General features: G+C 33.7%; 1 protein-coding gene across 1 annotated transcript in view; it reads right to left on the bottom strand.

Annotated features, from left to right (window-relative positions):
• Positions 1 to 4858: 4858 nt before the first annotated feature.
• The window catches only part of LOC129227694 (serine/threonine-protein phosphatase 6 regulatory ankyrin repeat subunit B-like), a 55516-nt gene continuing 32815 nt past the window's right edge, over positions 4859 to 27559 (bottom strand). Inside the window, exons 5-6 of the mRNA XM_054862288.1 lie at positions 26989 to 27098; positions 4859 to 6952 (exon numbers count right to left, since the gene is read on the bottom strand). Coding sequence (XP_054718263.1) covers positions 5608 to 6952; positions 26989 to 27098 — 1455 coding nt within the window. The 3' untranslated portion in view covers positions 4859 to 5607. The remainder of the gene's footprint in view (positions 6953 to 26988; positions 27099 to 27559) is intronic.

The raw sequence follows: 27559 nt of genomic DNA on the forward strand, positions 1-27559 counted from the left end.
AATATGTACCTCTTTTTATAAGCTACTTTAACAAAGGCAGGCGGGCTTTCTAATTTAACTCTTGGTACGTTTGAAAAAATTATTAACATATCAATTTAAGACCGGAGAAAAAGATTTTTTTTTGAAATTTCATATTTCACAGTCCGTGTAATATTTTGGTGGGTGTGTTCTCAACTATGCGTATATACAGGAAAATCCCTTTGCAACGACTCCCAATACAACAAAATAAATTTTCAATCCCAATTTAATTTCCATTACAACGCTTGAATTCCGTAACAACGAACAAAATTCGCAGTCCGTTGAAACTGTATTTGCATACATAACTGTTAAAGCATGTGTTCAAAATGTTTCTAAAAAAACCGTCAGCAGCTACGTACAGAATGAAAATTTAATGCCGAGAGGGAGGGAAAACCTATGTCCTGGCCCCGTCACTACCATTTTCCACAATGCATTTCGAATCTCAGCGTTTCTTAATTTCTTTGATAAGTGGATTCACTTTGTTTCACGGAACTCTGTCTTATCTTTAAATGCAACATGCAAAAATGGCTTACTTGCAATCTGAACATAAAATATTTCAAACAAAACCTATTGTCATCAAAAAGTTATTAAAAGAAAAAAAAATAAATGTCATTTCAATGACAGTTTTGTAATTTTGTACGGACATAGTCATAGGTCAAACATTGAAAAAAATTGAGTTAATAATCAGGGCTACATTTCCATGGGGCTTTGCTTCTGCCCTTTTGAATATCATGCGATTTTTCTCACTTTTGACCGAATTCAGATTATTTACGCATTAAAATAAGTTCTAGGGACTAAAGGCACTTCATACTTCTTTCGTTAGAAATGAAGCCATATTTATAATCCACCATTCATTTTGGTGTTTTTACAGGTTCATTCGGAAAATATTTATAGCATGTTCGGAGCTTTCGCTTAGAAAAAGTGACTGTTAAAAAAAAAAAAAAAGCACAAAAGCTCCGATTGATCGCCATGGAGTTCAAGGTTTCCCCAGAACACAATTCAAGAAACAATAACTTAGCAGTAAGTTACCACCCCTAAGCCAGGGCGAAAGCAGAACTACACGCAATATCTGAGAAATTCCGGTTATCACAAGCCAGGGCGAAAGCCAGAACTACACGCAATATCCTAGACATTCCGGTTATCACAAGCGAGGGCGAAAGCAGAACTACACGCAATATCCTAGACATTCCGGTTATCACAAGCCAGGGCGAAAGCAGAACTACACGCAATATCCTAGACATTCCGGTTAACACATCCCAAGACTGCAGTTTTGTTCTTATTAGAACTCCTCAGTCAGGAATTATGAATAATCGAGCTGGTGGCAGATGTCAACTCATTGAAGCCGAGATAGTCGACAAACTTGCAGATAAAGTGAATTTATCTCACCATCGAGTATCTGCAGCATGGTGCGGTTCGACTTGTGAATTGAAGGCAAAGCTTGGGCAATTTTAGCAGTAAGTTACCATCCCTAAGACAGTCCAGTACGATGTGATAACCGGTTCCAAAATTTAAATTTTTTGAGTCAAGTATAAAATTTCAAATCTTCAAAGGAATGAACTCATTTTGCAGCAACGTATAACTGTCCATGCAAAAACATTAGGCATCTAAATAATCAGACAATTTCATGAAAATGTTTACTTTGTGACTTGTTTATGATTGTAGTAAATGCAGGTTTACTCTGCTGTGTGCAGGTAAGCGGCAATGTCTGTAGAAATGAGTTTTCGAGATACTTGAAGAAATGTTTTTTTTTTTTTGCCTTTTTTTCAGTGGAAACCAAATAAGCTTGTACAATAAAGCTAACGTACAATAGATGACAAAAATGAAAAAAAAAATGGAGGATGAAAAATTTGCAGTTTCTGCCCTTTACCTGCACACAGCCGTAACTGGGAACTGTACTTTTTGAAATTAAAATGGAAGTATTGTCCCTAAAAATAAACTCTTGGATTCAAAAATTGTTATTTGTAGCAGTTCCGAGGACAACTTGCAGTCAATCGAATTGTGGTGTAAGTAATATATTAAATATTAAAGTCGCGAAAGTATGTTTTTCAAAAGGGAAATGTTTTTAATGGACAGGAGAATTACTTTAATAAAATAATAAAAATGAATGCTGGAAATTAATTTTCATCAACAGAAAATTGCCTTTCGCTGTTCCTCTGTTAGGACAATTGAGGGGTTTCAAGTTTTCGAACGTACGTACATAGCAGGGGTGATAGTGGGCTAAAATAAAATTTTCTGAAGACGGTGTGAAATTTTCGGAAACTGTGAGGATGCTCGTCCCCCCCCCCCCATAAAAAAATATGCATACAAAAAGCATTGGGAAAAAAAATTTCCAATAATTTTTCAGTTTTAGAATGTTAATGTGTTGTCAGCTCAAAATTTTCGGATTACAATCACCTCTGGTACATTGATGGGGTGGGGTGGGGTGAATTACAAAAACAAATTAACAATTTTTTCATTGAAAAAATTAAATGTTCAGAACAAAATAAAATAGATTGTTTTTTCTTTACACTAAACTGAGCTAGCAAGCTAAAAGGTTATGTAAGTTCAATTCTAAGTATTACTATGTATCTAAAATTCATTCCACCTTAAAAATAGGATTTTTCTAACTTACAAGTTTTTCGAAAGAGATTACTCAAACCCACTATTTTGTAAAATAGGGTGGATTTGAGGTGACCTAACCCATGAGTTGAGTGCTTTAGCAAAAAATAGATTTTGAAAATAATTATATATGTACTAGGACAGCATGTGTGAAATGTTTTTTCTCATTTCTATTCCAATTCTGTATTAGCTCTAACCAGGGTTGGCAAGGTTTTGGACACTATGGTAAAAACCACGGTAAAAACCCTGGTTTTTACCGTCCTGTCCAAAACCCTTGTGTCCAAAACTGTCCGAAAGTGTCCAAAACTATATTTTTAGAGAAATTGTATTTTTTAGAAAAAACAAAAAACAGAATAAAATGCATCAAAGTAAAGTTTTATATTGAACATTTATTCAATGTGAACATACTAGTTATTTATGGCGCTGATTTTAATCTAGTTATAGAAGTTGAATTCTTAATTTAAATTTGTATGCCTGAGTTTATTTAATTATTTATTTATTGTTATTATTAGTATTATTATTTTTTGATAATGGTAACCAAATTTACTTATGCTTGTGCATGTGTGCAAATGAAAGCGGGGTTGGTGAGGTTTTTACTATCCGGTTCAAAACCCGTGTTTCCAAAAGTGTCCAAAACTATTTTTTTAAAAAACCATATTTTGTGAGAAAATATCAAAAACAGAACAAAATGTGTCAAAATTATGTTTTTTTTTTTTTTTTGACTATTTAATATATTTATTTAATATGAACATTTAAGCATAAATATGTATATAGCTTATATATACAGCAGATTTTAATCTAGTTACATAGAAATTAAATTCGTCATTAAATGGTTCAATTTGTATGCCTGAGTTTCTCTTTTATGTTTCCATAAACCAAATTTTTGGACATTTATGCATGTGCTGAAAGAACGTGTTCAAAGTATAGTGCAATAATTGACTTAAATGCAATAAATGACATTTTTTTGTAAATACAGAATGTGTTATATTAAAAATATGAACTAAAAAAGAACACAACTTTTAAAATATAAGTTGTGTTTAATCATTAATTTCTTGTTCTTTAATCTATGATTTAAAAAATAATTTTCATTAAAACATCACACAAACTTTATTTGCAAAAACCATTAAAAAAAATGAAGCATTAAAAAAAGTATTGTACATTTAATAACATTCCTTTGAGTTATAAATGTAACTGAAATTAGTTGTCTTGTTAGCAATGTGAATTTCCTTTCATGGCTCTACCAACTGTTACAAAAGTAAGTTTTTATGTGATAGAGTTATTGGCATTTTATTTTAAGTAAAATATTTTTTAAATGAACATTTTGGAGAAAAGTATTATCAAATACTCATTAATTGAACCTCATTAATATTTGTATTTATGCATTACAAACACTGTAGTGAATACAAATTGATTAGGTTACACCCCTTTAGCTTTAGCATAGTTTTGGACAGTTTAAGACAGTTTCGGACACTTTTGGACAGTTTTAGACACTTTCGGACGGTAAAAACCACCGGTCCTGTCCTAAACCGGTTTTGGACAGTCCAAAACCCAACCCTGGCTCTAACGTAATACAAGTAATACTAATACGAACGTAATGTATATGATTTTGAACATTTAAATTGAAACCTTTTTTTTGGCAGAAAATTTAAGGAACTAGACAATATTTTAATAATGTTTTTATTTCCCCCCTTTTGTTTGAGATCACCTTTGCAAATATATAAAAAAAAAACATTTGGTATAACTTGCAAAATGTCTATTACTTTTAACGTTTTGTATTAAAAGGCGATGTGAAATTTGGATCTATCTTGCAGGATTTCTAAGGAGCTGGATTCAATTTTTTCAACAAATCATTCTAGAATAACAGCTAGAAGTATTTACAGAGCATAAACCATGTACACCAGCGAAGCATAATCAAAGTGCAAAAATTAAATAATACTTTTTTCCCATAGCTTGGGCTAACGAAAATAGACCAGGAAAAATTTCCTAGATGTTCTGTTACTTTTAAAGCTCTCATACCTTTTTATTTTTTCACAAAACCAAAAGTATTGCAGGGGGGGGGGGACACATGGATTTCCAATACAGTATTTCACTAGCACCCTGGAGATGAACTACTGTATCATATGCATTTTAAAATTCCTTTTATTTTAGCATGAAACAAAGGAAAGGATGCTTTTTTTTTCCATTCCGAATCGTATACTGGGCACATGTGAAAGAAAAACTTATGATCTTTTTCAGAGAAACAACGTCTTTATTGCACATTGCGATAAAAAATAATTAATTCAAGTACAAAAACTATTGTACAATTGAAATCAATATATTCTGTGTCAAGAATAATTATACTGATCTCTCCAATGTTTTTCAGTATTAACATACTGTATTTTTCAATTGGAACAACAAACGTTAATCCCGCATAGAGAAAAACAAGACAACCACAGTTGTGAAACAAGTAAATTAATTAGTAGCAGGAGCAAAATTAAAACAAGATGCCCGCTTGGCAGTTCTAGACAATAGAATCTAATTCTTAAATGTTTACAGAATGTAAGAGACATGCTCTTCACATTTTGATACTGAGATTCATAAATAGTGCTTCATGGGCTGTTTTAGAAGCCTTGCTTGTGCACATCATGTGAATGTATTCAACAATTTTTTTTCCCCGATCAGTTTTAATCAGCTGCAACGTTCGAAACTGCTTATTTTTGCATTCCTATTTTTAATGACTCACAAAATATCCTTACTCAAACTTTACATTTCCTACATGTATAACAGATAGGCTTTAGGATGCATTGGAAGGAACATTGGCCCTTCTACCAGAATTAAATTATACATTTTAAAACACAAACAAACAACAAAAAAATTCACAACAAAAATTTCTGATCTTTTGAAAAACTAACAAGCACTTTCAGCACTTTTCTCTTATTTCCCAATTTTGGCCACAATGCAGTTTTTCAAGCCCTCTTGCTTTGGGAAACTTGGGAGGAATTGAAACAATTTTCAGTATTTTAAATTAAAAGCATCAATGAAATTTTGCATGTCTTTCTCACTCAAACAAAGCATTATAATGTCGACACTTATTGTTGGCAGAGGTGGCAATGTCCCACATAAAATGCCAAAGCACTTCAGACATTGATCAGCCAGGATCCTCCTCTTTTCAGCTCTTTCAAGTTTGAAGGCAATCATATCAGCATAGTTTGGGAAGTCCTGCGCCACACGATCACTATGCAAAACCTTTCGGATATTCTCGTTCCTAAGATACAAAGCTGCCCTGCTCACATGTATTCTTACCAGGTCATGATAAGACACAGTAGTTTCTTGCACTTTCGTGTCCTTCATCAGCTGGAGTTCTGCGTAACATTCAGATAGAAGTTCAATGCATAATTGTGTCTTCTCAGGATTAAAATTAAAATCTTCCCAGTTAATCGTAATGTCTCTACAGGCATATATTGATATAATAGTTTTCAAAATAGCTGTGTTTCCATAGTTAATAGGATATTTCCCATCATAATCCTCTATGTGTACACGTACGTCACTGAAGAGTAACTGCCTGACAGCGTCTGCATTTCTTTCCTTTGCAGCTAAATGCAGGGGAGTCCTTCCCTCTTTATCTCTACAGTCTATTTTGCTGTCTGCATCCAGAAGTATTGCAGCTGCTTCCTTCCTATTGAAATACAGAGCTATATGAAGGGGCGTGAAGCCATCATCTTTATCTCGCAGACGTGTATTTGCTCCTGCTGCAAGCAGTTTCCGGACTGCTGCACTTCCATACAGTACAGCCTCATGCAGGGGAGTTCTCCCTCCTTTATCTTGAATGTCTATTTTGCTGTCTGCATCCAGGAGGATTGCAGCTACATTCTCTTTATTAAAAGACAGAGCATGGTGGAGGGGCGTCTGACCTTCATCATCTCGGACACGCGTACTTGCTCCAGCAGCAAGCAGCTTCCTGGCAAATTCTCCATAATTCTTCTGTGCAGCCCAATGCAGAGGAGTATAACCTCCAAACGTATCTTTCATGTCGATTTTGCTGTCTGCTTCCAGTAGGACTGCTGCTGCATCTGTCTGCATGAAACACAGAGCTGTGTGGAGTGGGGTCTGGCCAAATATCCTCTCACGGAGACGGGTACTTGCGCCAGCGGCAAGTAACTCCTTGACTCTCTCTACATCTCCACATTTTGCAGCGTGATGTAAGAGAGTCTTCCCATCTTCATCTTGAGCATCAATATTGCTATCTGCATCCATGGCCTCCACCGCTGCCTTATGCAATGGCAAGTTTCCATGCGGCCTACCACTGTTGTCATCGTTGTTTGTGCTTGGCGAGGCTCCAGAGCCTTTAAAAAATTTTCTGGAAATAGAAAAAGGATTTCTATATTATTGAAAAGAGACAGAGTCAACTGGTATTGTTACAGGTTTCAGTTTCTCACAATCATGAAATTAAAACAAAAGTGAATAGCTCAGATTGTTCTTGCAGATTTTGATGCATATCTGGCAAAATCTTTTAGCGACTTGAGTCAACATGAAAGATGAATTGAGTATAATCAAAACATTAATCACCCTTATTAACCATACATATACATACATTCTGGCTACACTTTCTAGAACAATCCCTTAGCACAGCAACCTTGTGCATTACAGTAACAAATGAATTAAGTCCCATTTACTATTCCACAGTAGATACTACTTTTAACACTCCTGTAAAATGTCCGTCTGAATTGTTCTATTTATGCAAAAAACTGCCAAATAAAAGTAAATATAACCTTCACTGTTACTAATTATCTTACCTATGGTGTGATAATGCAAAAAAATTAGATAAGTAGCAATGGGAAGAACATATTTTGACATTTTTCTGAAACAGAAATTATTTGCTCTCATCCCCCTGTTATTCCGTTGAAATTTAAGAAATTTGCAAACCTTAAAGACTTGGAGAAAAATGGACAGTAACATTCAGTCAAATTTGAAACCTTTAAAATTTAAGCTTTTTTCAACAACTTTATAAGAGAAACTAGTCGACCCGTGCGGAACTCTGCACTGTGCTTCAAATCGTTTCACAAAGCATTTCGCTCTTTAAAAATTTCAGAAAGAACATTATAAAGAAGAACCGAAAGAAGTAAACGGAAAAACGTAAGCGCACAAGAGAAGGCATGAAATTTGAAGACATCAGTAACAAAACCTCGTTAAATACATCATTGTGATAATTTGATCATCGCTCACTTTTTGATTGTACATATTTTCAATGCAAACATAAATATCATTAAAAGTGTGGCTGAGTGACTCGTGAAAAAGCAGTAATTCTGCATATGACAAAACAGGTTGTGGCAAATACAGTCCTGCCCATGTGAGCATCTGACCGGAAAGAAAGAAACATTATTGGCACGGATTCGAACTGGCGCCATTCTGATTAACAGCATGACACTCCAACAAACCTATCAATTGCCCCTTCTTTTTCGAATGCTATGCATTGAAGGAATGCGTAGTAAAAAACAGCAAAAAAGCTTTTTGCCAAAAAAAAAAGATCATGCGTCTATGTTTTGTCATTAGCCAACATGGTACGATTTAAAATTATTCGTAAAGCATGACATTTGGTTAAAGAATGAGGAAGATCTCACGTAGAAATCGAAACAAATATTCTAGAGAAGTAATAAATTAGATTGAAAATAAGTGTTTTTATTTTTGAATATTGAACTATTTTCCACAGCAGGCTGCTTTAACTGCTCCAGCTTAAATGCCCGCACATGTTTCGCTTTTAATCGAACACTTAAAATTCAAAACCAAAACCAGTTGAACTGAGTCCGTTTTTTAAGTATAATTTTTCGAGCGTAGATAAAATGCTTTTTTTTTCCCAGCCGAAAGCAGAGGAGTAGAAAATGATTTCTTACTAATGAAATTGATAATAATTTCAAAGTTTTATATCGTATTCGAATAAAAAATTAAATGTTTACTGGGTGAAACTCGTAGTTTCAATTTGGCATAATATTTTTTCATTTGTACAAAATGTCGAACACTGCTATTAGAAAAATCTACATTTCAACATACAATGAAAATGTTTTTCTGCACAAAAAGGATTCCCTTGAGGTAAATCTAATACTTTTTTATGCTTACAATATGCTTAGTGGTCTGGACGGAGTCAAAGCTTTAAAAAAAGGAAGAATACCCTTTGATTAAGTCAGCTTATCCGAATGATAACTGTAGCCGGCATAAAGGAGTCGAAACACCAAGTAACAGTCCCATTGCATTAATTTTATTACGTGTGTTATCTGTTGTATGTTATGAGTACATGTAATGCGGAATATTAATCTAAATTTGCTATTATGTCGGACAGCCCTTGCTTGCCCGAAGTTCAGTTAGTTGATAGCCGAGAGCTCTACCGAAAAAAACTTATCAATTTAACCGAACGTTTAAGTCCAGTGCTTTTAAGCTTTATTTAAAAACATATACAGACACACACACAGGTTAATTTTATTTTTTTTCCTTGGCAAAAGCGACGCAAAAAATTGCAAAATTGTATTAGAACTTTGCTAAAAAAAAAAATCTGCATAAGAACTTCAGGCTGCATCAAGGTTTTACAACAGCAAGGGGCGTTTCCGAAAACTTGATTTTTCAACCTAAGTCGACTTTTTGTCATTAGCTGGCCTGATAAATTTTAAAATGAGTGATGAATAATATGTAAGATAAGATATTGAATAGAAGTTTTTTTATTTTTGAAACTTTTTACAATTTGTTATCGCAGGCTGCTTGAACCATTATGACTTAGATGGCAGTACGTGTTCATCATTTAACAGCACGGTTAAAATGCAAAATATTTTGAACTAAGTTTTTTTTAAGCATAGCTTTTCGAATGTAGTAAAAATGTGATAGGCTATTTGCTTTTTACAAAAAGAAAAACAAAAAATAGTTTACCCTTCAAATTGAGGGAGTAATTTTTTTACTTGCACAAGGAGTCAAAAATTCATTAGAGGAATCTATATTTCAATATGCGATTTATTATTTTTTCTAAAAAACAAAACAATTTCCATTGTAGTCTGAAATCTTAAACCTGATACTTATATATTCGTTTACATTATGCTTTAATTTTCTTACCGGAGCCAAAGCTTATTAAAAAAAAAATCCTTACAATTAAGAATCAATTTAGCGTAATGTTGCACCAAGTTTTCATAACAGCAAGGACCGTTTCCATCATTTATTCTACTCCCTCATATTTGTTATTCTTTGATATTAAGTGTTCGTGTAATGCGCAATATTTATCTAATTTTTTGATGCAGATTGTTCGGACGTGGGCGCGAACACGCATTCTCCTAGTTACCAGTCGAATGCTCTGCCAATCAAGCTATTCAGCTCCGTCGGTCTCACTGCAAGTTAAAGTTATAAATTTAACCGAAAACTTCATTCTGGTTCTTTAAAACCGGTTTTTTGACAGAAAAAAATTTTTTTTAGGCCGTGGGTCTATTTTTTGTCAGTAGCCTGCACGATTAGCTTTAAAATAAGGTGTAAATCAAAGAAATCGATCAAGAACTTAAGAAGATCTCGCGTAGAAACCAAAAACAGTCTACAGAAATAATATATAAGGATATGAATATGTTTTAGAATTTCAAATTTTTGGGAAAGTAATCATTTTTTCCAAACTTTTCTTTTTCATTTTTAAAAAACTTCTTGGTTCTAAAGTAATTTATTGATGAATTTTTAAAAGTGTAATCATGGAAACACGAAATTAAGTAAGTTTAAATTAAGGAAAGAAACAATGGAGTCAAAAAGCATAAGTGTGGAAACGCAAAAATAAAATGTTTAACAACTTGAATGAAGATGACATTTTTCGAACTTGATTTAAAACGCTTGTAACTTTTCTTTGGAGATAGCTCAGTTTTTCGACCATAGGTCGAGTTAGATCTGGAGTAAAAAAAGCAGCTCTTTTCAGTGATGTCAAAAATAAAACTATGGGACAATTCCTTCACTTTTTATTGATAGATTTAATGAAGAAAGTAGTGCCTAAACTTCAGTTAAGCCTAAACAAATTCGAGCTAAAAACGTGAAAACACCTGCCGCAGTTAAGTTAGAGCATTGAAACAAATTGAGTAGAACGCAAAAAATTCTACTCTTTCCAACGATATACAATATTAATATGTGCAAGTAATTTTTTACCTCCATATTCGGGAATTTATGTGAAAATTGGGCCTAAATTGGAATAAAAAAAGAACTATTCATCAAATTTTTTTTCAACTAGCCTGCAAAACTTTTCAGAACTTAAAGGAACAAACTGAATATTTCATCGAAATCAGCCGGGTAGTTCTCAAGTTTTGCGAGTTCAAACACACAGACGCTTTTTGGAGGTTTCATTTTATACTGCGTAGAGATTATTGTTTTCTAAAGAAGAAAAATTCTAAATTTCTATTTGTGAGTAATAGTAATAACAGTATCCTGTACACTATTATCATCTAAGAAACAGAACAAAATCCATTGAATTCGGGGAATAAAAAAAGGTAAGGAATGATCTAAAGTGCCTCCTATATTGATTTTGAATGAATTTAATGAATAATTCATTCAGGGAAATTTGTAAGGGTGTTCAGGGAATAAAAAGCAAAATAATCTTATACAGGGTGTCATAAAATGATTGAGACAAACATTAATCATCAATGGAGAGGATAGGAAGCAAGAATCATAGAGGAACACATGGTTGTAAATGCAATGCTGACACACTATATGCACACAAAGGCAGAAACTGAAGGATGCAAAACAGGTCAAATTTATTACACAAAGAATATTTTACACAACATTTTAGTTTTTGAGGAAGGGTCAGTTGTTAAAAAGTACAGGGTGCCGCAAAAATGGCAACCTTTTTGTATGAGTTTTTACGCGAGCATGTTTATGTGCAGCCATATGATTCTTTTACTATTAAATTCTCTATGTTTTTCTCTGCCAGTCATTTGTCAAGTTTCTATCTATTAATTGACATGCTTTTCTTTGTTGAATGTCAAACGTGTTGCAATTTTGGAACTGTTTTGGCAAGGGAAACGTCAATGTGCGATTGTTCATTTTCTCGCTGTTGGAGAGGACTTCGTGCCTGAAGCAATCAAATGTACAAGGAGCTTGGCCACGATGGCCGCTGTCCAGGAACTGGCAGAAAGCGAACCTTCAACATGTCCACCAACCGTAAGATCATTCAGAAGCGAGTGCAGCTAAATCCAAGGCTCTCCATGAGAAAAATCACTTGTGAGACTGGCATCAGCGATCAAACTGTCCGTCGAATGGCGAAAGAGGAACTCAACTTCAAGGCGTACATGCTCCAGAAAGTTCAGCGCCTCACCGACGAAAAAAAACGCGTACGGCTGCAAAGATGTCTCCAACTGCTCAAGGATGGGAGCGTATCCTCTTCAGGAATGAGAAGTTGTTCGTTGTCGAGCAAGCGCACAACCACCAAAATGACCGGAAATGGTCCTCAGAGGCTCCGGGCACCTCAGCGGTCGTCAGACACCTTCAAAAACCCTCTTAGGTGATGGTTTGGGGCGGAATCTGCGCCAGCGATAAGACTCTACTCGTTTTTATAAGTCAAGGAGTGAAAATCAATCAAGAGTCTGCCACGACATTCTCGAGGCTGTTGTGCTTCTCTGGGTTCAACAGCACTTCGTTGATGCAAATTGGACGTTTCAACAGGACTCGCCGGCTCACAAGGCAAAATGAGGCAAGATTCGTGCAAGACCCATCTTCCAGACTTCATCTCTTCGGCAGAATGGCCACCCTCCTTGGTGGGCCAAGGTGTGGTCCATTTTGGAGGCCAGGGCTTGTGCTAAGCCCTGCAAAAGTTTGGAAATACAAAACGTTGAAAAAACGCTGAAGCAATCACTGCGTCAGGAATGGGTCGATTGCAGTCAGAGGACCCGCGGCTCATCCTCAAAAATTTCAAGTCACGCCTGGATAGTGATGTGGATCGGGTAAATACCCAGTGGGTAGGTAAATATTTTTTGGGTATTTACCCGGGTATTTACCCAAGGCCTGGGTAAATACCCAAAAACTGGGTATTTTACAAAAAAATGCTAAAAGTGAATCAGAATTTTTTTTTAAAATCTAAATATGAAATAATTGGTAAAACTGATACATACATATGTATTACACAGTTTATAATATTTTTTATCGAAAGACTTAATGAAATTATGAAAGAAACATATCACAAACCAAAGAATCTTTCTTTTCAATGCCATAATTGAAGAAGATGTTTGCTTTTTTTTTTTTTTGTAACCAGTTAAGCTTTTTACTTTTTGTAGAATTGCTTTTTATATGTGAAATCTATCAACATTGATTAGGCATATCCAACACATTTAATGTGAATATCATATTAGATTGCTGAGTTGTTTCACACAATAATTCTTTAAATATGTGATCAAAATACAAATTTTAGGGAAAAATTTATTGTTTCGTATATAGTTGTTTATACAAGGTGTTTCGTTTTAACCTGCAAGACCTTTATTTTTACAACCGTTAGTCCTAGATGCTTACTTCCGATTGCAAAAATATTCAGATGCAGAGTAAAGATATTGGAAGTTTGAAGCAAAAATAAAAATGAGTCAAAAACTACAAAATTTAACTTTTTATACGGCTCTAGGTCCCCTAACTTATATTTAGAGAAATGATCTGAATTTAAAACTTACTGACACAAAAAAAACTTGACATTTGTGCAATGAAAACTCAAGGAGATATTCCATTTGAAAGTTTTAAGGGACCATGCAGAAGATGAGATTAGAACTTATTACCCTTTCAGAATAATGACAGTTTGGCAAAGTAAAAAACACAAGGTATTACATTTTTCATTTCTACTCAAAAATTCATGCAAATGTTATGCCGTGATACGCAAAACACGCTGCAAAACCTTGAACAATTTGAAAAATCACTCTGCACACATATAATTTTATATAAACACTCATTAACTGCTATATTTTCCCCCAAAAGATGTTACTGACGGCGATGTAAAATGGTGTAAGTTACAAAATGCTGCGTTTCATATCTCAGTGAATATTGGTCGTACTAATGTCAAACTTTTTTTGTAATTGTTTTTCAGTGGAGATTATTTCCCTAAATATCAATAAGTCAGAGGATCTGGGGCCCGTGTAAAAAGTTAAAATTTGTATTTTTTTACTCATTTTTATTTTTACTTCAAATTTTCAATATCTTAAGTCTGCATCTGATTTTGAACATTTTTGCAATTGTAAGTATGCATCTAGGACTAACGGTTGCAAAAATAGAGGTCTTGAAGGTTAAAACAAAACACTCTGTATATATACATAGTAGAATACATACAGAAAAGTATTTTAGTTGAATATAAATTTTTGAAATAAATACCCGGGTAAATACCCATTTTGGGTATTTACCCAGGTATATACCCTGGGTATTTACCCCTAAAAATAAATACCTGGGTATTTTACATCACTACGCCTGGACCTATGTATCGCCACCAGAGGAGGCCACTTAAAAACAGGCTGAATATATTACGGCCAAAGGTCCACGTTATTGTTATAATCTGTTCAATTTGTTAAGATTTCTATAAGAAGAAAGTTGCAATTTTTTGCTGCACCCTGTAAAGCCTGTAGCTCTAATACACACGTTTGGGCGCAGCTTTTTGTTAATTTATCGTCTGTTGTTTTGAACTCATCAGCCTGGGATAGACAATAACCTAACTGAAAGCAAATGTCATCTCATTGAAGCAGAAAGAGCCAACAAACTGGTACTTGGTGAGCACTCCGGAAGTAAATTGTGCAGTCATTAATGGAGAATACCTCATTTCGGCCTCAGATGAAAACTATGCAAAAAAGTATTTTATTTCAATACATTAAAGTTTTATAAAAACGTTTTATGCTTATCATGTTCAACAGGCATCTTGATTGAAATCTCCTAATTCTATAGTACATCAAAATTTTTAAAGATATTCATGAATGAATGCTGATTAAAAATGTTTGTACTACAAGTCTTCACCATCTATTAACACATAAAATATATCTATACAAAATTTTTCAGATAAAGCCAAAAAAAAAAACTTTTTCTGGCATGTTAGGAAGGTTGATACCTTTTATGAAACTAATTCTAATATTTTCAGCAAGTTACTGCCCATTAGCCAGGGCTAAAGCAGAAAAACATGAAATACATCGCCAGCTCAGTCATTTCCAGCCGAGAACTGCAATTTTGTACTTATTAGCACTCATCAGCCCGGCATAGGAAATTGACTGAGCTCGATATGGAAAACCTCCTAAGGAAGCCAAGAGTGCCAAACAAACTGGTAGCTAATATAGAATTAGCACAGACCATTTCCTATGCCAGGCTGATGAGCGCTAATAAGTTCGAAACTGCAGTCCTCGGCTGTAAATGACTGAGCTGGCGGTGTATTTCATGTAAGTCTAATATTGTCGGCCCCCCTAATCAAATATTGTCGGTTCCAAGAAATAAAATATTCCATTAAGCAGAGTATTTGATTAAGCAGAGAGATTTTCTTCATCTTCCTAAATTGACAACATTTGTCTTAAAACAAAATAATAATAAACAGCTATATAAAGGAAGCAATGTGCTTAGTGGCGGATACAGCCGGCGGGCAACCGGGCATTTGCCCGGTGGGCCGGTCATGTTTGGACCGATCAACTAACAGCAAAGTCTTTCGGGCCTGTCTACTAACAGCAAAATGTAAATTTTGCGCGCATGTGTTTAGAATAACGCAAATTCACAAAACACAGCCTCAGATCTTCTTTACGCATGGGCTAAAGCTTGCGAGTGGGGGGAGACAGGGCCATCACCAAGAGGGGGGGAGGGGGAATTTCTGAAATGGGGCTGCCCAGGGCCTGATTATCACACAAGCTGACTAGGCCTAGGCCTGAGGCCCCATGTTTCTAAGGGGCCCCACATTCTTTAAAGAATTATGCATAGCATTGCAACGATATGAAAAATACATATATTTTTAAAAAAATAAAAAGTTATGACTTATTAATTGGAAAAAAAACTTCTTTAAAGGGGACTTTTTAATCATTCTGCCAGTAACGAATTTACTTGGTCACGATTATGAGGGGTCCCAAAGGGGATTCATAAATGCACATAAGTGAATTATACATAGTTGTGTGATTAGACAAAGAGGCCTCCAAAAGTGCATTCGTGCTTTAAAAATGTAAATCAAACACTGCATAGTCTTCAGGGGGCCTCCAAATTTATGTGGGCCTAGGGCCTCACTTTTAGTTAGTCGGGCCCTGGGGATGCCAATATATTTTTAGTGGTATAATAAAAAATAAATTAATACATTTAAAAAAAAAAAACGGGGAAACCTTAGCGGTCGTAAAAAGTTCAAATACTTTTGGTCTCTTTGACGCTCTTTTTTTATAAATGACAATTAACAATTGCCATAAAATGCAACTTACAACAAGGGCCGACGTGAGGTTATTGTCAGCTTAGTGGGAAAATAGGGGCCCGGCTCGGAATTGACCTCGCGCAGAGGGTAAAGTACAGTACTGGCCAAATTATTAGACTAAAGAGTTTTTTGTTTTGTTTTTTGTATACTATTTGTACTAAAATACTATTTATTTTACTGTTAAAGTACAGTACAACCTGTACACTGATTATTACGTTATTTTAGCATAATTTAATGTTTGCAAGTGGTAGCACTGTCTGCTTTGTTAATGTTCTTTGTTTATCTACCTACCAGGAACAAAACCTCAATCAGCTTAAACAGTTCACTAGTTCTTTTTAATAGTGTGTTCTGTTATAGTTAAAGTTAGTTTTAGGTGATTAGTGAGTATGTATGTGAGTATATATAATAGTAAATATAAACAATTTTTTACCTTCTTTTTTAAAAAGATAAGAAATGGTGTAAACCTTGTGAAAAGTATGCCAAAAAGACTTAAAATGCTCATCAAGAAAAAGGAAATGCATACTAAATATTAGATAATTATTTCACTGTTCGTTAATGTGTCTATAGTTATTTAATCAATAAGGAATTTGCTTTCAAAACAGTCTTAGTCTAATAATTTGGCCAGCACTGTATGCTAACGGTGAAAGGTGTAGAAAGAGGCTTGTGGAAAAAAATTGACCTTTGTCATTTTTTTCCCGGATCCGCTTTTGCTCTCGGCGACCCTGATTGTAACAATTGGAATAAAAGTGACAAAATATTTTTTCCGTAAAATTTTTTTTATAAAAGGCAATCTTAAAATACCATTGAGGAGCATGAAAGACCCTACATTATTAAGATTACCAAATCAAAAGCCAAAGGCCGCCGAAATGTGAGTTTCAAACATTTTTTTGACGAAACAAAGTATTTTGTACGCTGTACAAACTCACGGTTTCGGGCCCCTTAGTTTAAAAAGAAAATAAGTTGATAAAAACCAATGTCGAAAGAATTCCGGTAATCCCCAAAACCTCTCACACCCCCCTTCCTAATATCATCGAAGATCGTGTAAAATTTAAACTTTTGGGCTTCAATTTTGAATAACTTCATAAGAGAACAGCCGAATCCACTCCCGCCATAACATGGAATTCCAGTTTCGCCAATTTGCTGGAGGAAAGTACTCGAACCTCTCCTATTTTTTTAACATTCCCAAAGATGATCTAAAACTGTGTTTTTAAATTAACAGTATGAAAAACTTTCTGGGAAAGTGCCCCGTCTCCTTGTTTCTCAAGGCATCATCAATGAAGAACGTTTCAAGTCTCGTTTTTAGTGCTTCAATTTCGAAAATTTCCAGGGTTACCTCCTGAAAACTCCTTTTCTAACATCACTGAAGGTCAGCAAAAATTTTGTTTTTGGAACTTAACTTTCGAGTAACTGCCGGCCGGTGCCCGTCTTTACCAATAAAAGGCTTTTAAGACTTCAATTCGAAAATTTTCTGGTGGATGGCCTCGGAATCTATCTCCACTTAAAATCACCAAAGATCTTCTAAAACTGCGTTTTCAGAGCTGATTTTTTTTTTTTTTAATTTCAGAGGAAAGCCTCCGGAACCGCTCTTTATACCATATATTCGAAGATAATTTAAAATTCTGTTTTTGGATTTCCACTTCTGAAAAATTGCAGCAGATGAAACCCTGAACCTACGCTCTCCTAACATCACCAAATATTGTTTAAAATTGAGTTTTTAAGACTACAATTTCGAAAAGTTTCCGGGGGAGAGGCCCCCGGACCCCTATTTCAGACTCAATGTTAATCTTTCCATTAAGTTTATATTGCTAATACTCCCAAGAAGCCAGAAAGCTAAGTCCACTTTCTCTCTCTCTTTGTATTGATACATGTGTTTGAAAAAAAATTAAGGGGCTGCCAAACTCGTGCTCCCACCAGGTTTCTGACCTTGCATCGAGTCTGGGAGTCGTCAGGGTATGGCAGTACAAAAAAGGGAATGTTTTTGGCAGGGCCAGTAATGTATGTTTGTATTCAGGGGCCCATCACGTTCTAAGACGGCCCTAGTCTCACCCATGAACATCGCTAGATCAGTTTCATATAACAGGGCAATTAAGTTACTTGTTATGACGGCAGAAAAGGACATACTAGCCAAGCAGTGTTATCATTACGGAAACATTCAGTCACGTTCCAGGCATTATAAAAATACTTCAAAATGGACAATTACAATCACAATTTTCCTCAAAATAAGGTTTAGCTAATACAGTCGACGCTCATTATAACGACCACACATTATAAAGACCGTCCCATTATAACGACCAGTAGTTAAAGTCCCAACTTTGTTCCTATGAACACTATGTTAATTTGCCTTCGTTATAACGACCGTTCTGTATCATCTAATCCAATACAACGACCGAATTCAGCGGACGCTATTTCTGGTGTTCTTCACAAGAAAACAAATTTGTAACTTGAAATGGCCTTGATTATTGTTTACGGACATCTGCCTGAAGTTTTCAATGTCAAATCCAACTTTGAGAGGGGGTGCGGGAGGGATTATCATTCACCGCAGCTAGCACAAAAAATAATGGGAGGAAAAATTGAGAAATTTCCAGATTCCTGAGAAAAGGGAGGTGACAGATGTGTTGGTAGTTTGGTTTTTGAATCTAGCGGTTTTTAAAATTTGCGGTTCTCGAGGAACTTTTAACTGTTTCTTTGAAAAGCAAACAAAAAAAAAAAAAAAAAAAAAAAAAAAACAATTTATCATCTATATCTGAAACGGAAAATAATGTTTTGCAAAAATCACGTCTGCTAAAAAGGCATACATCAGTTTCTGGTTTTATCTTCAGAAAACGTAGTGGTAGCAGTAAGTAGCAGATTTGTAAGTGTGTAACATTTTCCTCCCTATATTTTCTACTTTAAAATTTCTTTAATGTTCTGTCATAGTATTTTGCACACGATTTTTCTTAAAATTCCTACGATAAAAATAATTTGGGCATTTAACTGGAATGTTTGAAAAAGTACCATTTTTTTATGGAACAACGGGGCATGCATGATGACTGTGTATATATTTTTTAAATTATACCTCTTATAACGACCACTCGTTATAAAGACCTTTTTCTCTGGGACGGAGATGGTCGTTATATCGAGCGTCGACTGTACTGTATAAATTTGTTCACCATTAAAGCGCAGAAGTCTGTTATATTTTGTTTAAATAAAACATATTTAGGTGTTAAGAATAATTTCCTCATACTTAAGTGATATCCCAATCGTTAGGTAAAATTTAATATCCATAAAAGCCATGAGGCCACTACATCTCTTAATGCCAGGGCCGATTTTTTCAACCAATCCGCCACTAAATGTGCTTGGCAAAAAGTTTTTGAAATAGGCTAAATAAACAACAAAATAGTTTAATAATTGGTGTATATATAATACAAGTATAATGAAAATTACACAAAGTAACTTAAAACTTGAGTTATGAGATCTTTGCTTTGACACCTTTTTTCAGTGCATTATTTTTTAAAAAATTCCATAATAGCAAATTGCTTGCTCAAGGTCTTCTGGCAATGCTTTTCTGACTAACTTTCCGCCTACTTGTCTACCATGTTTTACATCTAATATTTATCAATTCATTATTGTCAAAATGTGTATATTTCATTGCATTTAATTACGGACTGCGATATCTTTTTTCTTGTAATAGCAAAGGCAAAAGAAATTTTATTGAATAGTGAAAATGTTTTGATGGAATATGAGTTGTTTTTCTCATCTGTTGTCCACAAAAAATATTACTTTTTATTTTTACATCAATACTAAATTGTTCAAAAACTTTCTCAGCAAAAATACTTGCAAAAGCTGATTAATTATTATTCGATTATCAGGGGAAATTATTCGATTAAGTGTGGATTTTTAATAGTGCATGTATGGGGAAATATTCAGTTCGGGGAGGTTTTATTTATATAAGCGGGAGTATTCGTTTATTCGTTACCCGATTAAGCGTAGCTGACAGTACATAAAGAATCTAAATAGATAAAAAGGAGCATAGGCATACAGGTAGTTATCAAAATAATGGAAACACTCTGTAACAACTGTGTCGGGAATCTATACTCTGCCGTAAATGTTCTGTTAATAAAGGCGCCTTCTGACTGTAATCACTCACACTAGTGAATCCAGATGGTGATTGAGTTCTGTGGCCATTTTTGCTTCTATTGTTCGCTTTTTAGACATTACAGTCCGCTTCAAAAGTCGTGGGTCTCTTTCAGTGAGCTTTTCTTTCCGTCCACTATTTTGCTTTCTCGAGTTTGTCTTACTGCGCTGTGTGTATACTGTCATGACTCTAGATACTATACTCTAGAAATGCCAAAAAGTTGAAATGTTTATGTTACACTTGCTCCAACAATTTGGCCTCTTAAGGTTCAACAGGTCCGACATTTCACGCGCTTGAAAAAAAATCTAAAGCTTCCAGAACTTCAATCAAGCCACCATGTACTACCAGAATATGTACGCTAATGTATAATATATGTATGCTATTTATATATAAAATTAAAAAAATAAATAATAATTTAAAAAAAAAAACAGAAATCTAGTTTTATTATTTATTACTTACAAAGCACATTCCAAAAATCACTTTTATTCACAAGTGTTTCCATTATTTTGATAACTACCTGTACATAGAGCAAAGTTTAGTGTTCTCACTCAGAATAAATTACATGAAAATTAAATAGTGTGATATAAATGAATGTTTCTACCTAATCTTTCCATTTTTTTTCCTTATAAAATATGACAATTTAAAGTGTAGAAATATTCATTGTTATGATTTCCTGCATAAAATTTAACAAAAAATTCCTTGTGCGATTTTTTGTGTTACATGCAATATACCAACAGCTCAGTTATGCCACCCAGAGACTGCAGCTTCATCCTTGCCCCCTCCCCCCCCCCCCGCCCTTCATTTCCCTTTCCTGTATGTGTGGGGGACATGAGCTAAAAACTACAATATTTCAACTAAATTGTGGTTTCATGAGGATTTTTTAATTATTTTTATGCTGCTAGATAAAATCTAGATTGTAATATTTGGTGTAGCCATCATTTTTGGTCATTCCTAAAATAGAAATAGACAAAACTCTTTGAGTGCTTAAGTTTTCAAAAACCGAATTGGAAGATAATTGCTATGCAAACTATTGAAAATAACGCAAAATGTGCAGTAATTTCTTTTTTTTTTTTTTTAAAAATAACTAGTTTCTTGAAAAATCAAAATTTTGATCCTTCAAATTTTACCTTCAGAATATTATTTTACCTTCATTGCTTCGGCCGCTAATGTTCTAAACACAAACTATTTCATCTAAATTATAGTTTTTTGAAGATGTTTAATTATACATAATAATTTTTATCCAATAAATTCAAAAATTTAACTTAAATTTTTCATACTGGCCATGTTTGGTCATTGCAATATGGAAATGGACAAGACTATTGCCTAAGCTTCCAAAAACAGAATTAGATTCTTATCTCAGCTCAAAATATTGAAAATTTCACAAAATGTGGCAGAAATCCTCCTTTTTTTTAAAAAAAATATTTTAAATTAATTAGTTTCTAGAAAAGAGAAATTTTATCTGAACAATTGCATTTAATCCTCACTGCTTTGGAGGCTTTGCTATGAACTAAAAAAAAACTTTCATCTGAAATGCAGTTAATCTTGACTTTTCATTTATCTATTTTGAAACAATTCAAAAACCTATTTTAACCTAAATTTTTCAAAATGCATGTTTTTGTAAATGAATACGAAAAAAGCAATTCTCTTTTAGAATGTGAAAGATCCTATTTATTTATTTTTTATTAGAGTAGTAAAAAATACCCCCCCCCCCTCTCCTTTTTTTGTACTTCAAAACTTGGTGACAGTTGTAGCCACTAAGTGCTTTAGGTTTAGTGGCCATTAGCCAGTTAAAAATTGTAGTCTTTTTTTACCGTTATCATAAAAGTGCTCTTTCAACCTTGAAGATTTCAGCTGGTTAATTTTGCTTCAATGACCAAATACTTCCAAATTAAATAAATATTTTACAGGATGTCCTTGCTCCTGAAAAGTCATGGAAAATCATGAGTTTCAACTATGATCAAATTCAGCAATGAAAAGTCAGGATTTTCAGCAAAAAAATTATATGTGAAAAAAGCATATCAGAGATTTTCAGAGAAAAAAAACATTGTATATATTTAAATTTTTACCTCTTACATTAAATACTAACCTGATATGCATAACTTTTTTTTCCACAGGAAGAAAAGGGAAATTCACGATAATTTCTGTTTTACAAAAAATAAAGAAAATTCGCAAAAACATTTTGCTTTTCCATACCCCCCCCCCCCCCCCCAGAAAACCCCCAAAAAATTAAACCTAAATCGACCCCTGAAAACTTGAATTTGCCCATTTATGTAACGGAATTTGGCTCCTATTTAAGTGATTACGATTTTTAATAAAAATTTACTTTGCCACTACCATCAACAAACCTGAAGGTCAAACATACAACTGGACAACTACATGTAGTACAACGTTACATAAGGGAAGATCGCCACACTCAGGGGTAATTACACATTGGTCTCTTGATCATTATAAATAAAGATAATCAATTTGATTTAAAACTCATAAAAATGAGACAAAGAATATCGTGTACCATTTTGTTTTAAAATAAAAAGTGCCTGAATAATGTTTAATTAAGAGAGATAATCCTTCAAACCAAACAAGGTCAGGGATAGCTGTTAGTTCAATGATGATGGAACGGTTAAATCAATCTCACAGCTAAGCATCTGGAATAATATTTGTATTTCTTGTGTAATTAGATTTTAGATGAAGCTTGTCTGGTCGCTACACTGTAGAGGTAGAATGTTGCTGGAATGAAATAGATCAGTATTCCTTTGGTATTCAATTTTCATTTTTAAAGAACTCCAGTTTAATTTATTGCCTGTGTTTTTTTATTGAATTACCCTCAATAAAGATACAAAAAGATATGTATTTACTTTTTTGAAATAGTAAAAGTGTAGAAAAAAAAAGACTTTTGTTGGAAGAAGATGACTAAAATTAGAGCACACTTTCGTCATCAAACTGAAATAAACTCAAGTTTCATCAAACATTTTTAAATTCTTTTTTTTTTCATTTATTTAATTATCCCTATTTATTAATTTATCTATTGCTATTCTTTGGCAATGTCAGCAGAGGTGGAAAATTCATCAGAACACTTCCCTTTGGGAAAACCTGGTCACGGACCTGAGGGACTCATTTGTTTAAAAGAGACAGTGCCGATTATGACATTGAGATGAAAAAGATTTTTTATAGAAAGGCTTAGGGGTAAAATGAAAAATGATTAAATATGCTCTGTGTTAAAACATGATTGAAATGAAAAAATAATGTAAATAAAGCACAATTTGTCAAGAAACCAGCATTAGAAATTCTCAGAAAAAATAACTGATCCTGTGGATGCAGGATATACTGGTTAAACAAACTAACTGACTGGTCCACATAACACAAAGTTTATCTTATTATAAAATATGCTGCTACATAAATTTATAACCAGTTGATTTAGATCTCATTTTCCTCAAAATCTTCATAATGTAGCCAATTGGTTTTAATTTAAAATTCATATATTATAATTAAAATTTAATTAATATTAATGTAAATTGGAAAATATGAAAATTTTGCAAGATTGTTAGAAGCAATTTTCTTAGGTCTCAGACCAGCAGACCACCTACAGGGCTGCCACTGAGCGATGGCCCCAAAAATAGTCGTTTTAATAGCCCCTTAAGTGAAAAATAGTTGCCAAAAAAAGAAAATAGTATCTAAAATAGTGTACCATTACCTTTTATATAGCATTAATATTAAATCATGCTACATAAACTTTGATGAATAGACATACCTCAGCTGCATCTTACTACTATTAGATATGTGAAAGTTTGTCTGTATGGATGTATGGATGTTTGTTACTCTTTCACGCAAAAACTACTGGATGGATTTTGATGAAACTTTACAATAATATAGCTTATGCATCAGAATAACACATAGGGTAGTTTTCGGTCCGTTATGGGGGCAAAACCCCCTTGGGGGGCAATAAAACACAATTTTCGTATAAATTCTCTAATATGGGGATGAAAAAATACTTGCACATATTAACATTACGTGTCCATCGAAAGCTCTGATTTTTCTGCTGAAGATGGCACCTGGTCGAAATTTTTCAGTAGAATGAAAAACGAGTTATGAGCTTTTTAGTTCCATGTATCAGACGTGACAGGACTTAGTCAAGATAATTTGACTTATTTACAGACCAGTTGAAGAAAAAAGTTAAATATACTTATTTAAAATCTTTGAAGTAATTTTTTAATGCCATTAAGAGTTAAGAAATACTATAAAAGGTCAAAATTCATTTTTTATGTCCCTTGTCTATGGTGAAGAACAAATATATAAAAAAGTTTAAATTGTAAAAGTATTTAAATTAATTAATTTTTTTAAAACCCCTTCTCAGAAATTTTTTTAAAAAAAACCCCAAAAGTGGGCTGATTAATGGGTTTTTTTAAATGTTTTTTTTTTCAAAAGAACCCATTGGGTCCAATCCAGCCAACCCTGAACATTAGGCTTTTGAGTCATAAAAGAAAAATGCTTAGAGCAATAGGGGGGGGGGGGGGGGTACGTTGGACCGGTCTCAATTATTTTAATACTATTAATATTTTTTATTTGATTTTATGACCAACAAATAGCACCAATGTTACTACAAATCATGTAATGAATGCACATGGTACAGTTATATTGAACAAATTTTATTCCAGAAAGTGTTATTTTAGTAGTCCTGAGTAATTTTCAGAAAACTCATTTCTTTTTAATGGTTTTCATCAAGATAGCGGGGAAAAAATTGAACTCCTTTCTTAAAGTAAGTTCCTTTAGTTTAATATAATTGGCAATTTTTTCATTTTTTGTTAAAAAGAAAAGAATTATGACGTCACTATTCCAGACCAAGAAGGTGGGGTAGGTTGATCCACTCTTTGTGGGGCACGTTGGACCCAATCAACTTACCCCACATAATTTTAAAACTATTTTTTGCTCTTAAATCCCAATAATAATAATATTCTACTATTTTTCTTTTGATTTTTAAAAAATGATTGTGCACTAATGGTGAATGCTTATTGCTGTCTTTAAATAAAGAGGATTAATCAAAAAGTCAATTTAATATGTTATATTGATTTTTAAACTGAATATTTTTCACTCTACACACAACAGAGAATAAGGTAAGAAATGTTGTTTGAGTTATGCAGTCCAACGTGCCCCAAAAGGCGGACCAACGTACCCCACCCGTGGGGTACGTTGGTCCACTTTACGAGGTTCCGTTACAAAATTAATATAAAAAAAAAGTTTATCAATTCAACACTTCCAAAAAAATCTGTGGGGTTGAGAAATGTTTAGTGACACTTATTGTAGAAAATCGAATTGATCATTAAATTTTTTGATGAGATAAAAATGGTAAATAAAAAAAGCGGACCAACATGCCCCACCTCCCCTTACTCTGAAATTTTCTATCACTTTTACAACATTCGTTAACATTTATTTACATTTACAAATTGAAGTTTTATTTACATTGACAGAAAAATGAAAATTATAACAAAAAGACTGAATGCTCAATGTTCATTAAATAACATTGTTGGAATATTGCAGCTTCAAAGAACATCAAGCAGAGAAGAATGGTGGGTTGCCACCATGTTAATGATCCAGAGCAGCATTTCTTATTTTTTTTAATGGGTGGAACCCTTTTAACCAGTTTTTTTGTGAAATCAGCCCCCCCCCCCCACGAAAGTAGTACAGTTTGAATCAACCTCCTTAAAATGTTTTATTTCAGTCAAAGTGAAAATTATTTCAAATAAAATTTTGTTATGTCAAAACCTGAATTAAAAATAAACACAAAATAAAAATTTGTAAACAACCTTGAAAAACAAAATTTTGTAGCCTCACAAAATGAAACTTTAAAGTTCAAAATTTAAGTTGAAGTTTTGAAAATTCATTTTTTTGAAAAGAAATTTAAGTTTTATAAAAAGAAAGGAAAATAAAGAATGAGAGTTTTGTGGAACCCTTGACTGATCTCTATGGAACCCTTGGGAGGGGTTCAGTGGAACACAATTTAAGAAAGGCTAATCCAGAGTATTAGCATTTTTTGGAGAAAAAAAATCAAGTGCTTTTGTTTGAAATCGAAACTACTTCTTTCCATACAAGGATGTACAAGGTACAAGGTTGTAATTGAAAAACCACCAAAACTAACATTTTCCTTTATGAGGTTATAAATGTTATTTGTTACTCTTGTTAGCAAGAAATATGTATTCAGTGCCTCACGGGGCCAGGAGAAAAAAAAAGGCCGTTTTACTTGTCTTTGGCGATAAACAAGGCAATGATAACCCATTCGGCGACTTTCGCCAAGTTTAGCAGACCTGAGTATGTTCGAAATTAGAAAATTTCAGCCAATGATACTTGAAGCTGAATCTTTTCTTTCTTTTATACATTTCCATTTTAAATTTACATTTATCATATTTTTTTACATTTTAGTCGCTTTTAAACTGAAATAGTTGCAGTTTTTTACAAAACAGTCGTTTTTGTCTTCAGTTAGGTGAAAATAGTCGTTATAGTCTGCAACTCTTAAAAATAGTCGCTTTTTTAGTCGCTAGTGGCAGCCCTGCCTCTAGGATTTTTAAGGCTGAGAAAAACAGCAGATTTTTTCACAATTCATGTTTTATTTACTTTATTTCAATTAAAGCTATAGGATGTTTTGCTCATATAGATGGAAAAACAAAACTAGCGTTATCTTATGCAGAAAATATTTTATCACAATTCAAATCCTGGTATTGAATATTGGGAATGTATTTTAGCCCAGTTATTGTAATGTTTAAAACAATACACACACAAAACAAAAAATAAAAAAGAAAAGAGAAAAAAAAGCACAAGTTGAAACATGAAGTGTGGGTAGAGTTAAAAACCTTATCTCCCATTCATAAGCTCACAATTATGGCACACTCAAAGATTTATGAACAGCAATTTTACCTACCTGGTTGGTTCTGGTTTCTCTTCAGATTTTTCAGAACGACGCTTACGCATAGCACATGCTCCAAGGTTAGAATCACTTTCGTTTGCCAGGACTGATGACTGGACAGATGTCTGGAACATAGTGATCAATTTCAGAAAGGTGTTTCATGCTAAGTTTCAAAATACAGGTTCTAAACTAAGTTCTTTAACCCAGCTCCATTATTGGAGGAACTCACAGAGAGAAAAAACCCAGTGAGAAATAAAACTTTGAGAAAGAACGCATTTTGTTTCACATAATTTTTCAGACAGGAAGATGAAAGAAATGCAATATTTTTTTTTTTTTGGTGAAAAAAGGGAGGAGGGGTGGGGAATGGAAATACAAAAAAAAAAAAAGAATTTCAATAGATTACAAAGGCAACTGGAATGCAGGATGGAGGCTGGCTGTCATAAACAACACGGCTATTAAGCTTACAGAAATTACATACTAATTCTTCCTTTCTATGTAGTGACCTTGATGAAATGTGCAACATAAATTAATGATTAAATGCTGCTAAAATACGGAATGAGACAATTTTACCAAATCGGTAAAAACA

The sequence above is a fragment of the Uloborus diversus genome, chromosome 8 (assembly GCF_026930045.1).
Source record: "Uloborus diversus isolate 005 chromosome 8, Udiv.v.3.1, whole genome shotgun sequence".
Lineage (NCBI taxonomy): Eukaryota > Metazoa > Arthropoda > Arachnida > Araneae > Uloboridae > Uloborus > Uloborus diversus.